At 42.2% G+C, this 15,010-nt stretch overlaps 2 protein-coding genes across 2 annotated transcripts in view; both read right to left on the bottom strand.

The window, feature by feature from the left end:
* Positions 1-9,166, bottom strand: part of LOC103282879 (ras-related protein Rab-19) — a 31,203-nt gene extending 22,037 nt beyond the window's left edge. Inside the window, exon 1 of the mRNA XM_062979912.1 lies at positions 1-9,166. This exon is cut by the window's left edge and continues 889 nt beyond it. The gene's annotated coding sequence lies outside the window, so the exon portion shown is untranslated.
* Positions 9,167-9,300: 134 nt separating this feature from the next.
* tmem276 (transmembrane protein 276) lies at positions 9,301-15,010 on the bottom strand. Its single transcript, XM_008123435.2, has 3 exons — positions 14,851-15,010; positions 14,488-14,588; positions 9,301-11,761 (listed from the first exon to the last, which is right to left on the bottom strand). Exons 1-3 carry the CDS (start codon positions 14,966-14,968, stop codon positions 11,231-11,233), a joined length of 750 nt encoding a protein of 249 aa, XP_008121642.1. The 5' UTR covers positions 14,969-15,010; the 3' UTR covers positions 9,301-11,230.

Here is a 15,010-nt window from a genome sequence, read left to right as displayed (position 1 = left end):
GCAGTGGTCCCAGGAAGTGAGTGAAGGTACTGCAAATCCCATCATCCATGATCCATCTTCCTCCAAACAGCACCAGGATGTAAAGGGGGTCATGGGGGTTCTGTGTGCCAAGTTTGGGCCAGTTGTGTCATTCCTGGCATTTGCAGTGGTCCCAGGAAGTGAGTGAAGGCACTGCAAATCCCATCATCCATGATCCATCTTCCTCCAAACAGCACCAGGATGTAAAGGGGGTCATGGGGGTTCTGTGTGCCAAGTTTGGTCCAGTTGTGTCATTCCTGGCATTTGCAGTGGTCCCAGGAAGTGAGTGAAGGTACTGCAAATCCCATCATCCATGATCCATCTTCCTCCAAACAGCACCAGGATGTAAAGGGGGTCATGGGGGTTCTGTGTGCCAAGTTTGGGCCAGTTGTGTCATTCCTGGCATTTGCAGTGGTCCCAGGAAGTGAGTGAAGGCACTGCAAATCCCATCATCCATGATCCATCTTCCTCCAAACAGCACCAGGATGTAAAGGGGGTCATGGGGGTTCTGTGTGCCAAGTTTGGGCCAGTTGTGTCATTCCTGGCATTTGCAGTGGTCCCAGGAAGTGAGTGAAGGCACTGCAAATCCCATCATCCATGATCCATCTTCCTCCAAACAGCACCAGGATGTAAAGGGGGTCATGGGGGTTCTGTGTGCCAAGTTTGGTCCAGTTGTGTCATTCCTGGCATTTGCAGTGGTCCCAGGAAGTGAGTGAAGGCACTGCAAATCCCATCATCCATGATCCATCTTCCTCCAAACAGCACCAGGATGTAAAGGGGGTCATGGGGGTTCTGTGTGCCAAGTTTGGTCCAGTTGTGTCATTCCTGGCATTTGCAGTGGTCCCAGGAAGTGAGTGAAGGTACTGCAAATCCCATCATCCATGATCCATCTTCCTCCAAACAGCACCAGGATGTAAAGGGGGTCATGGGGGTTCTGTGTGCCAAGTTTGGTCCAGTTGTGTCATTCCTGGCATTTGCAGTGGTCCCAGGAAGTGAGTGAAGGCACTGCAAATCCCATCATCCATGATCCATCTTCCTCCAAACAGCACCAGGATGTAAAGGGGGTCATGGGGGTTCTGTGTGCCAAGTTTGGTCCAGTTGTGTCATTCCTGGCATTTGCAGTGGTCCCAGGAAGTGAGTGAAGGCACTGCAAATCCCATCATCCATGATCCATCTTCCTCCAAACAGCACCAGGATGTAAAGGGGGTCATGGGGGTTCTGTGTGCCAAGTTTGGGCCAGTTGTGTCATTCCTGGCATTTGCAGTGGTCCCAGGAAGTGAGTGAAGGCACTGCAAATCCCATCATCCATGATCCATCTTCCTCCAAACAGCACCAGGATGTAAAGGGGGTCATGGGGGTTCTGTGTGCCAAGTTTGGGCCAGTTGTGTCATTCCTGGCATTTGCAGTGGTCCCAGGAAGTGAGTGAAGGTACTGCAAATCCCATCATCCATGATCCATCTTCCTCCAAACAGCACCAGGATGTAAAGGGGGTCATGGGGGTTCTGTGTGCCAAGTTTGGTCCAGTTGTGTCATTCCTGGCATTTGCAGTGGTCCCAGGAAGTGAGTGAAGGTACTGCAAATCCCATCATCCATGATCCATCTTCCTCCAAACAGCACCAGGATGTAAAGGGGGTCATGGGGGTTCTGTGTGCCAAGTTTGGGCCAGTTGTGTCATTCCTGGCATTTGCAGTGGTCCCAGGAAGTGAGTGAAGGCACTGCAAATCCCATCATCCATGATCCATCTTCCTCCAAACAGCACCAGGATGTAAAGGGGGTCATGGGGGTTCTGTGTGCCAAGTTTGGGCCAGTTGTGTCATTCCTGGCATTTGCAGTGGTCCCAGGAAGTGAGTGAAGGTACTGCAAATCCCATCATCCATGATCCATCTTCCTCCAAACAGCACCAGGATGTCAAGGGGGTCATGGGGGTTCTGTGTGCCAAGTTTGGTCCAGTTGTGTCATTCCTGGCATTTGCAGTGGTCCCAGGAAGTGAGTGAAGGTACTGCAAATCCCATCATCCATGATCCATCTTCCTCCAAACAGCACCAGGATGTCAAGGGGGTCATGGGGGTTCTGTGTGCCAAGTTTGGTCCAGTTCCCTCACTGGTGGGCATCGCAGTGGTCTGTGGGAAGCGAAGCAATTGAAAGTACTGCAAATCCCATCATCTGTGGCCCATTGCCCCCCAAACGGCACCAGGATGAAAAGTGCATCATGGGGGTGATGTGTGCCAAGTTTGGACCAGGTCTGTCATTCGTGGCGGTCACAGTGGCCTGTGAAAGTGGCAGCCAATCAGAAAGATGCCACATACACACATACAAACACTGACTTTTATTATTTACATAGATAGATAGATAGATAGATAGATAGATAGATAGATAGATAGATAGATAGATAGATAATACCCCGCTTTTTCTCAAAGCAGCTTAATATAAAAGCATTAGCATAACCCAAACTTTTTAAGTGGAGGGCCGATTCATGGTCCCTCAGATTGTTGAGGGGCCGAATTATCATTTGAAAAAAAAAAAATGAACAAATTCCTATGCTCACTGCACACGTCTTATTTGTAGTGCAAAAAACCCCAAAAAAAACCAACAAAAAAAAACCCAGCAACAATTACTTATTTATTTATTTACTACATTTATACCCCACATAGCATATTGTGCTATGCTAATAATATATTGTACATACAATATATTATATTACAGTATTAGCATAGCACAATATTAGCATTATATGTTACTATATTGTACTATACCATTATACCATAATATTATTAGTAATATTACATTTAATATATAATATATAATTAATATTATTATATTGTACAATATTATTATATTGTATTGTTATTATTATTAGCCGTCCTGAGTCTCCTATTGGGTGAGAAGGGCGGGGGTAGAAATACTGTAATAAATTAATAAATATTATATTGTATTACATTATAATATCACTATTAATATTATATGTATACACAATATATTATATTATTACCATATCATTCATTTACAATATTTCATTTACAATATTGATAAATGAAAGAACAATACAATATTTAAAAAATAAAAATAATTTTAACCAACATACTGTAAACTTATCAAGATTTCAGTGGGAAGTGTGGGCCTGCTTCTGGCCATTGAGATAATCAAGTAGGATTGTTGTCATTGTGTGCCTTTGTTATTTTCAGACTTTGGGCAAGCCTAAGTCTAAAACTGAGAGCGGGGGCCAGGTCAATGGCCTTAGAGGGCCGCATCCGGCCCCCGGGCCTTAGTTTGGGGACCCCTGGCATAACCATTCAAAATATACAAATATACAAAAATTAAAACAGAATTAAACACAAACAGCAGTAAAATAAAATCATTTGAGTTGTTTGAGACTCAATAAGACAGTGATGGGCAACCTTTTGCTCTTGGTGTGTCAAAATTCACCAAAAAACCCAGCATGACTTGGGTGGTGTGTCACTTTGAGAAAAAAAAACCCCATAATTTCGCAATATGTATAGTTTAAATAACAAAAATATATAATTGTAATATATAACTGTATTCTATAACTGTATAATAAATGAAAAACTATTTTCTACCCTTATTTCCATGTACAACAATCTATGGTACCTCTTGCAGTTTCCACGCTGATTTCTCTCTATTCTAGTTTCAATGTAGTCATGAGCAATGAATATAATAATAATAATCTATATATATAAAAGAGTGATGGCATCAGGGCAGTGGACAAAACAACAAAACTACAGGCCCCCCAACCTCGAAATTTGACAATACAACCCATCATCCACGCCTCTAGGTTGATACAACAAAAAGAAAAGAAAAATAAAGTCCTAATTAGAGGGAGAGGAATAATTGTTTTTATCCAATTGCTGCCAGTTAGAAGGCTAAGCTCCTCCAATTTGGTCTCCTAGCAACCCAATAAAAAATAATAAAAAACACTAAAAATTAATACAATAAAATACTATAATAACAGAAAATAACTAAAAATAATACAAGAAAATAATAAAATATAATAAATAAAAATATAACTTACAATAAAATTAATAAAAAATTGCAAATAACGTCAAATAAAAGTTACACAACAATTTTTAACCAATACCACCACCACTTTGCCACAGCAACGCGTGGCCGGGCACAGCTAGTAATAATATAATAGTAATAATATGATAATATACTACAATAATAATAGAATAATAATAATAGAATACTAATAGAAATTGTATTTTATATATATATATATATATATATATATATATACACACACACACACACACACACACACACACACACACACTCTACATACAGTAGAGTCTCACTTATCCAACATAAACGGGCCGGCAGAATGTTGGATAAGCGAATATGTTGGATAATAAGGAGGGATTAAGGATAAGCCTATTAAACATCAAATTAAGTTATGATTTCACAAATTAAGGACCAAAACATCATGTTAGACAACAAATTTGGAAGAAAAAGTAGTTCAATACACAGTAATTCTATGTAGAAATTACTGGATTTATGAATTTAACACCAAAATATCACGATATATTGAAAGCATTGACTACAGAAATGCGTTGGATAATCCAGAACGTTGGATAAGCGAGTGTTGGATAAGTGAGACTCTACTGTATATATATATAAAAGGGTAATGAAATTTCAGCTTAGCACAAAACAACAAAACTACACATCCCAGAAACACTAAACTTGGCAGCACAACCCCTCATCCATGCCTCTACGTTCATACAACAAAAAGAAAAGAAAAATAAAGTCCTAATTAGAGGGAGAGGAATAATTGTTTTTATCCCATTGCTGCCAGTCAGAAGGCTAAGCTCCGCCCACTTGGTCTCCTAGGAACCCACTCAGCCCAGGGGACAGGCAGAGTTAGGCCTCACTTAGGCCTCTTCCACACTGCCTATATAATACAGATTATCTGATTTGAACTGGATTATATGGCAGTGTAGACTCAAGGCCCTTCCACACAGCTATATTACCCATCTATAATGGACTTAATGTAAGGTAAAACCTTTACCCTTTACCTTAATTACCACCAATTCCTTTATTTCCCATACCACCATACTTCGCCACAGCAACGCGTGGCCGGGCGGGCACAGCTAGTATGTGTGTGTGTATATATATATATCTATATATATAAAAGAGTGATGGCATCACGGCGACCCACAAAACAACAAAACTACAGGCTCCCCAACCTCGAAATTTGACGACACAACCCCTCATCCACGCCTCCAGGTTGATACAACAAAAAGAAAAGAAAAATAAAGTCCTAATTAGAGAGAGAGGAATAATTGCTTTTATCCAATTGCTGCCAGTTAGAAGGCTAAGCTCCTCCAACTTGGTCTCCTAGCAACCCAATAAAAAATAATTAAAAACACTAAAAATAATTAAAAACACTAAAAAATTAATACAATAAAATACTATAACAGAAAATTAAAAATAATACAAGAAAATAATAAAATATAATAAATAAAAATATAACTTACAATAAAATTAATTTTAAAAAAATACAAATAACGACAAATAAAAACTACACAACAATTTTTAACCAATACCACCACCACTTTGCCACAGCAACGCGTGGCCGGGCACAGCTAGTATATATATATATATATATATATATATATATATATATATATATATATATATCAATAAATGTAATGTGCATAATTCCCATGGAGTAAACAACAAAACCCCGGGACCAAATCACACCAAATTTGGCCACAAAAGACATAGTCATCCAATCAATCTGCATGCAGCAGCGTGTCAGCAAAAATGGCTAGGCGTGTCAGTGCTGACACGCGTGTCATAGGTTGGCCGTCACTGCAATAAGACATTCATTGAAAAACTAAAGCAAAATGTGCTGCAGGATGAAACAAAGTTTGTGTAGTTTGATAAACTTTGCCCATGTTTTTTATGATCACAGAACCAATTAGGAAATGGCATTGATAACCCAGGGACAAATAATCATAATGTTACATAGTGGTATCTATCTACAACACATGGCTGGCTTGCATGACTGGTTCAGCTTCTCGTGTCCGTTCTCCTCCGCTCAGGAATCCCAAGGGCCCTTGAGTGTACTTTAGAGCCTGGCTCTTTGTTTTGCTCTCAAATTTCAATCCTCAAGGGTCCGAAAGAGAGGCCCGAAACAAGGCTGGCACTTATTTTAAAGGCAGATTAGGACTAACCATCGGGGTTGGTTTTGTCATTTGCGAGTTTTAGTTGCTGGGATTTATAGTTCACCTACAAACAAAGAGCATTCTGAACCCCACCAATAATGGAAATGAACCAATCTTGGCACACAGAACCCCCATGACCAACAGGAAATACTGGAAGAGTTTACTGGGCATTGACCTTGAGTTTGGGAATTGTAGTTCACCTATGTCCAGAGAGCGCTGTGGACTCCAAACCATGATGGATTTGGACCCAACTTGGCATGGATAGTCAATAGGCACAAATGTGAACACTGGTGGAGTTTGGGGGAAATAGACCTTGACATTTGGGAGTGCTGGGATTTATAGTTCACCTACAATCATTGACCTTGACCTTGAGTTTGTGAGTTGTAGTTCACCTATGTCCAGAGAGCGCTGTGGACTCCAAACCATGATGGATTTGGACCCAACTTGGCATGGATAGTCAATAGGCACAAATGTGAACACTGGTGGAGTTTGGGGGAAATAGACCTTGACATTTGGGAGTGCTGGGATTTATAGTTCACCTGCAATCATTGACCTTGACCTTGAGTTTGTGAGTTGTAGTTCACCTATGTCCAGAGAGCGCTGTGGACTCCAAACCATGATGGATTTGGACCCAACTTGGCATGGATAGTCAATAGGCACAAATGTGAACACTGGTGGTTTGGGGACAATAGACCTTGACATTTGGGAGTGCTGGGATTTATAGTTCACCTGCAATCATTGACCTTGACCTTGAGTTTGTGAGTTGTAGTTCACCTATGTCCAGAGAGCGCTGTGGACTCCAAACCATGATGGATTTGGACCCAACTTGGCATGGATAGTCAATAGGCACAAATGTGAACACTGGTGGAGTTTGGGGGAAATAGACCTTGACATTTGGGAGTGCTGGGATTTATAGTTCACCTGCAATCATTGACCTTGACCTTGAGTTTGTGAGTTGTAGTTCACCTATGTCCAGAGAGCGCTGTGGACTCAAACAATGATGGATCTGGACCCAACTTGGCACGAATACTCAATAGTCCCAAATGTGAACACTGGTGGAGTTTGGGGACAATAGACCTTGACATTTGGGAGTTGTAGTTGCTGGGATTTATAGTTCACCTGCAATCAGAGCATTCTGAACTCCACCAATGATGGAAATGAACCAATCTTGGCACACAGAACTCCTGTGACCAACAGGAAATACTGGAAGGGTTTAGTGGGCATGGACCTTGAGTTTGAGAGTTGTAGTTCACCAACATCCAGAGAGCACAGTGGACTCCAAACCATGATGGATCTGGACCAAACTTGACACCAATACTGAATAAGCCCAAATTTGAACATTGGTGGAGTTTGGGGAAAATAGACCTTGACATTTGGGAGTAGTAGTTGCATTTAATTATAATTCACCTGCAATCAAACCACCCCTTGAACCCCATCAATGATAGAATTGGGCAAATTAGGTTTTTTGGTGATAAGGGGTTCCAAAGACAGTCAGAAATATGTCTTTTCTGATGGTCTTTGGTGATCCCACTGTGACCCCCCCCAGGGGTCCCAACCCCCAGGTTGAGAAATGCTGGTACAGTAGAGTCTCACTTATCCAACACTCACTTATCCAACATTCTGGATTATCCAACGCATTTTTGTAGTCAATGTTTTCAATACATCGTGATATTTTGGTGCTAAATTCGTAAATACAGTCATTAATTTGTAAAATCATAATCTTATTTGATGTTTAATAGGCTTTTCCTTAATCTCTCCTTATTATCCAACATATTCGCTTATCCAACGTTCTGCCGGCCCGTTTATGTTGGATAAGTGAGACTCTACTGTATATTGGGATATTTTAAATAGTTATGCTGATGCTTTTATGTGAAGCCGCTTTCAGTCCCGTTCGGGGGAAATAAAGCAGGGTGTAAATAAATATATATCAATATCTATCTATATTTATATCTACACCCTGGTGCGGTTTGGAGGAGATTGGGCCATGGACGATGGGACTTGCAATGCCTTCACTCATTTCCAGAGAGCACTGCGACTCCCACCAGTGACAAATCAGTACCAAATTTCGTACACAGAGCCCACATGCCCCACTCTACATCCTTGTGCAGTTTGGAAGACTTTGGACCAAGGGTGATGGGACTTGCAGTATCTTTACAATTTATTATTTATTACAATATTTATATCCCGCCCTTCTCACCCAACAGGGGACTTTACACACTTCCTGAGAGCACTGTGACCCCCACGAATGACTGATCAAAAACAAACTTGGCACATAGAGCCCCGATGATGCACTCTACATCCTGGTGCCGTTTGGACAGGGATGGACCATGGACGATGGAACTTGCATATGGGAGTTGTAGTTCACCCGCAGCCACTGAACCCAGCTGACATTGGATCGAGACTACACTTGGAACACAGGCAAACAATGCCTTTCTCAAATGACCCGGTCACCACCAGGTCCCCAAGCTAGTATAATCTATATATATAAATGAGTGATGGCATCACGGCGACCAACAAAACAACAAAACTACAGGCCCCCCAACCTCGAAATTTGACAACACAACCCATCATCCACGCCTCTAGGTTGATACAACAAAAAGAAAAGTAAAGTCCTAATTAGAGGGAGAGGAATAATTGTTTTTATCCAATTGCTGCCAGTTAGAGGACTAATCTCTGCCCACTTGGTCTCCTAGCAACCCACTCAGCCCAGGGGACAGGCTGAGTTAGGCCTCACTTAGGCCTCTTCCACAGATTATCTGATTTGCACTGAATTATATGGCAGTGTAGACTCAAGGCCCTTCCACACAGCTATATAACCCATTTATAATGGACTTAATGTAAGGTAAAACCTTTACCCTTTACCTTAACTACCACCAATTCCTCAATACTTTATTTCCCATACCACCAGACTTCGCCACAGCAACGCGTGGCCGGCCACAGCTAGTAATAATAATAATAATAATAATAATCGTCATCATCCTGGCACCTAAATTAGGAGAGACAGCAAATATCTCAGAGGCAGAATCAGGATCCAAAGGGACCTTCACAGAGTGGAGAGTTGGGCCAAAACTAACAGAATGGACTTCAACGGGGAGAAATGTACGCTACAATAGTTTAATAACAAAAAAAATAAAATATACAAATAATATGCTGTTAGGAATTGCAGAAATGAAAGTCCCACACACCTGGAGGGCTGAAGTTTGCCCATGCCTGGTTTAGATGCATGGGAACAGCTATCCTTGCAGACTCTTACTCACAGAATCCCATGTTTGTCCACACCTGAATTAGAAGGAACTTCCAAATGCTATTATTGTTGGGCAGTGGAATACGTTGCTGCCTAGGAGTTTGGTCGTAGAATCCTAGAGTTGGAAGAGACCTCACAGGCCATCCAGTCCAACCCCATTCTGCCAAGAAGCAGGAAAATCTCATTCAAAGCACCCCTGACAGATGGCCATCCAGCCTCTGCTTCAAAGCCTCCAAAGAAAGAGCCTCCACCACACTCTGCGGCAGAGAGTTCCACTGCTGAACAGCTATCTCTCACAGTGAGGAAGTTCTTCCTAATGTTCAGGTGGAATCTCCTTTCTTTCTTGTCGTTTGAACCCATTGTTCCATTGTGTCCTAGTCTCCAGGGCAGCAGAAATTCAAAAACTTGGCTTTTTCAGTGTGCCTTCGAATATTGAGCAATTCATCCGCATGACAGGTCCTCCTCAGTGTCAATCATGATGACTGACGCTCCCTTATTCTGCTCCATTTGTTGGAAATAATTTCATTCTTCATCTCACCTCCAAGTCTCCTATGAAATGCAGCTCTTTACCCATCTACCTTGCCCTTCAGGTTTACAACTTACACCTCTTGCACTTTTGGCACTCATCTAATCCTTGTTCTGTTTTTAAAATTATGTTCCTTTATGTCATTCCTATCATTTTATTATTTGATTATGTTATTGCAGATAAATGTGTTTTATTTTGTTTTGTGTTATGTATGTATTTGATCTTGTTGTATTGTGATTTTATTGATGTTCCTTCCTTATTGAGTTTATCTTTAAATAAGACTTCTTGTCTTCCTGATCGCCCTATATTTTATTCTGAACCTTACCTGGAGTCTGTATAATTTTTGCCTCTATATATCTTGCACTCATATGTCCTGATATGTTGTTTTATGCTGTTTATATGGTTTTATTGTTTATATTGGTTTTAATTTATGACTGTTTATTGTATGTGATACTGGGTTTGTTCCCCATGTGAGCTGCTCCGAGTCCCCCTGGGGGAGATGGGAGCAGGATATACAATTATTATTATTATTATTATTATTATTATTATTATTATTATTATTATTATTGCCTGGGCTTGTTCCCCATGTGAGCCGCCCTGAGTCCCCCTGGGGGAGATGGGAGCAGGATATAAAAATATTATTATTATTATTATTATTATTATTATTATTATTATTATTATTATTATTGCCTGGGCTTGTTCCCCATGTGAGCCGCCCCGAGTCCCCCTGGGGGAGATGGGAGCAGGATATAAAAATAAAGTTATTATTATTATTATATAATTATTACCTGGGCTTGGACCCATGTTAGCCACCCCGAGTCCCTTTGGGGAGATGGAGTCAGGGTATAAAGTTGTTGTTGTTGTTAGTATTATTATTAACATGCCCATTTCTTTAAGCCGCCCCTCATAGGGCTTATTCTCCAGACCCTTGATCCTTTGAATCACCATCCTCTGGACACTTTCCAGCCTAGATTCAACATCTCCCTTCAACTGCGGTGCCCAGAATTGGACACAGTATTATTCTAGGTGTGATCTGACCAAGGCAGAATAGAGGGGAGAATGACTTCCATGGATGTAGGCATTAGACTGCTATTGATGCAGGCCAAAATCCCATTGGCTTTCTTTGCCGCCACAAAAAAATGGTGGAGGCTAAGGTGATGCTAGTTGGCCACCTGTCTGGAGAGCTTGGGTTGTGCTTTTCCTGCATGGCAGAAAGGGGTTGGACTAGATGGCCTTTGGGATACGCAGGAGACGCAGTCCTCAGTCCAACGCAGAAGCAAAAAGGCCCCCGTAGCCCTGCTCCAGTTCCTGCTGCTGCGTCTGGAGAGCCTTCCGCAAGGCCAGGTTGGCGACGGCCATGATGATGCGAAGAGCATCCTTCTTTTGCCAAATCGTCCACAGAGTTCCTTCCAAGAGCCCGGCGAGGCCAACCAGCAGGCTGCCGGCCATCCCATAAGCGTTCCCGGTGAAGACCGAAATGATGAGGATGGTGATGGCGGTGACAGCGGTGGCGGAGTGTCCAGCCAAGGCCTGTCCTTCCTCGGAGAAGCGTCCCCGGGCCGCGGCCAGAAGGAGCGCTCCGCCCAGGATGGCGTTGGCCGCCGAGGAGTCGCCGTGCAGCCAGTGGAAGCCGAAGGCCAGCAGAGGAAGGCCCAGCACCGCGGCCACCCAGGACCCCTCTGCGGCCACCGAGGAGGGCTCCAAGGGGTCCACACTCAGCACCAGCGCAGCCAGGTCCAGCAGCGGCACCAGCGCCTGGAGAAGGAAGCCGGCGGAGGCACCACGGTTGATCTGGAAAACAAAGAGGGCAGTCTGTTGGACCTCAGCACTGGTTCACCTTGCTCTTAACACACACTCCAGCACAGCGGGCTAGGTTTAAACTGTTTATTGATAAAAGATAGCAAAGTCTGAATAAAAAGCAATCTTCCAAATGCAATGGCAGTCAATAAAAGCAATGTAATCCAATAGTAAAACCAATATGCAGAATATAAATCCAAGTCTTTGATATAAAAACTTAGTCCTGAAAGCAGAGCACTGTGAGCTTCAGATTAAAGTCCAAAACACAGTTCCCAGGCATGAACATGAACAGGAATCCTTTTCCATGAACTAAGACAAGGCAGGAGATGTGCATCCAAGAATCAACGTTGCTACGTCTGAAATCTCCCTCTGTTTCTCCTGTATTTACCCTTGTTTACAAGCCAGAAAGACATTTCTCTGCCCTCGAATTCCCATGCATTTGCCAGTTATTCTAAGGGAGTGTCTGGGGCAAACCTTTAATCTTAACCTTGTATCTCTATCTAAGGACGACTCCTCTGAGTCACTGCCTGAAACACCTGGAACTTGTTGATGTTCGAATTCCTGGGAAAGGTCACCTTTATCATTAGTTTCAATTTTACTCCTGGCTTGCGGCCTCACTGACAATTCCCCATTTCCAGTATCAGACAAATCAACATTTCCAGTATCAGACAAATCAACATTTCCAGCATCAGAGCCTTCGAGATTCCTCTCTTCAGCATTGCTTTGGCCAGCCTGCAAAACCCCAAATCCCCCTTCATCATCAGACTGAACCACCACAGTCAAGGAAAGGCAAGCATCAGATAAACAGGTAGAATGTGATGGGTTCTGATTGGGGATTTTGATGGATTTTGTTGTAGCTCAGCAAATGGCTGAGGATTTCTCTGACTGGGTTTCAAAGTGATGAATCCGTCAGTGCTAGGAGAGATGATGTTCTGCATTCCCGTGATCATTCCCAAGCAACCAGGGATAGTGAAACCAGTTCTTTTGGGAAACGGCCTTCAGCCGATGGGGAGTTTTCCTGAGGAACCAGCTTAGGTTTGAGAATGGGGGGAGTGAAAAATAGACTAATTAGACAGTCTGAAAGAATCAGCGAGAAGACATTGAAGTCCAGGTGCGTTTGGCATGATCTCATGGCTATTTGGTCGGACTTAAATTAAGTGGTGTTGGCTTTACGCTTCTCTGAGGAGACAATGTTGCCAAAGGATGGATGTCTCTGGTCTCAAGTTCATGCTTCCAGTATCCTCAAGTTTCCTGTTTAAGTTTATGCCTATGTTTCCCTGAAGGGTTTACCTTGGAAAAGTTCCTATGGCCTTGTTTATGGATTTATGTTTGCAGAAATGCTGTGGATTTTGGCACTACTGACTTTATGCACTCTGTCCTTTTTGGATTATTACTACTTTTGTATTTTTGTATTTGTATTTGCCATCCTCCTGACCATTTTTGGAATTGCCTTTCCCCCCTTTTGCCTGCTTGCTTCAATAAACTATTGGTCTTGTGTGTCCTGCTGGGTGAAAAGGTGTTCCATTGCCAGAGTGCAACAGCCTGGTCAGATTCTGAGTGCTCAGAAGTTGAGGAAGGGGATGCTAGGATAATAATAATAATAACAACAATAATAAGACCAATTCAGTCCATCAAAAAAATACAATCCATCAAGTTCAATCCATCAATCTGTCAATCAAATTCAGTCCATCAAATAATACAACCCATCAAACAATACAACCCATTAAGTTCAATTCATCAGTCAATCTGTCAATCAAATTCAGTCCATCAGTCAATCCATCAATCAAATTAGATCCATCAAATAATAAAATCTATTAAATTCAATCCATCAAGTTCAATACATTAGTCAATCTGTCGATCAAGCTCAGTCCATCAGTCAACCTGTCAATCAAATTCAGTCCATCAAACAATTCAATCCATCAAACAATACAATCCATTAAGTTCAACCCATTAGTCAATCTGTCAAGCAAGTTAAGTCCATCAATCTGTCAATCAAATTCAATCCATCAAATAATACAATCCATCAAAAAATACAGTTCATCAACTTCAATCCATCAGTCAATCTATCAATCAAATTCAGTCCATCAAACAATACAATCCATCAAATAATTTAATCCATCAAGTTAAATTCATCAGTCAATCTGTCAATCAAGTTCAGTCCATCCAACAACACAATCCATCAAACAATACAATCCATCAAGTTCAATCCATCAATCAAGTTCAGTCTATCAAACAATACAATTCATCAAGTTCAATCCATCAGTCAATCTATCAATCAAATTCAGTCCATCAAACAATACAATCCATGAAATAATTCAATCCATCAAGTTCCACCCATCAGTCAATCTGTCAGTCAAATTCAGTCCATCCAACAACACAATCCATCAAACAATACAATCCACCAAGTACAGTCCGTCAGTCAATCTGTCGATCAAGTTCAGTCCATCAAACAATTCAATCCATCAAGTTCAATCCATAAGTCAATCTGTCAATCAAATTCAGTCTATCAAACAATACAATTCATCAAGTTCAACTCATCAGTCAATATGTCAATCAGATTCAGTCCATCAAACAATACAATCCACCAAACTATACAGTCCATCAAGTTCAATCCATCAATCTATCAATTCAATTCAGTCTTAAGAGTTTAGTAGAAATGAACTCCTGTTTCCTATCTATCTATCTACCTACCTACCTATCAATCTACCTGTCTTTCTCACCTGGAAGGTCCCCACAGCCGAGCCCAGGCAGGCGGCACAGAGCAGGAGGTTGGAGAGCAGGCCCAGCACCGCTTCGGCCCAAGAGGGCATTGGGGCGGACACTGCGGAGGAAGGCAGAGAGCGTGAGGCGGCGGCAGAAAAGGCTAATACGATCCTAGGCTACATCAAGAGGAGGATAGTGTTCAAATAGAGGGAAGGCCTAGCCCAGGCCTGGGCCAACTTGGGCCTTCCGGGTGTTTTGGACTACAACTCCCACAATTCCTAACCGCCGGTAGGCGGTTAGGAATTGTGGGAGTTGTAGTCCAAAACACCCGGAGGGCCCAAGTTGGCCCAGGCCTGGGCTAGCCTCATTTTATTCCTCACCTGCTATAGGACTACAACTCCCATCAGCCTGATCTTCGAAGCGATGTCTTTTCTTTACGTCAGGAAAATTTTTTCCTTGCGCAGGCGCAGAAAGCACACGACAAAGCGCCAACGCCATAGAGGAAAAGCGAGTTGAGCGCCACCTCTATACTTCCGGTGA

This window comes from Anolis carolinensis, chromosome 4, assembly GCF_035594765.1.
Source record: "Anolis carolinensis isolate JA03-04 chromosome 4, rAnoCar3.1.pri, whole genome shotgun sequence".
NCBI classification, from domain to species: Eukaryota; Metazoa; Chordata; class Lepidosauria; order Squamata; family Dactyloidae; genus Anolis; species Anolis carolinensis.
This window is presented reverse-complemented; position numbering and strand designations above follow the sequence as displayed.

Bases quoted from the DNA above. Each gene is read 5' to 3' on its own strand.
- tmem276 (XM_008123435.2), bottom strand. From the start codon at position 14,968: ATGGCGTTGGCGCTTTGTCGTGTGCTTTCTGCGCCTGCGCAAGGAAAA. The intron at 14,589-14,850 runs GTGAGGAATAAA...CTTCCTCCGCAG, and splicing joins GAGTTGTAGTCCTATAGCAG to TGTCCGCCCCAATGCCCTCT. The intron at 11,762-14,487 runs GTGAGAAAGACA...TTTGTTTTCCAG, and splicing joins CGGCTGTGGGGACCTTCCAG to ATCAACCGTGGTGCCTCCGC.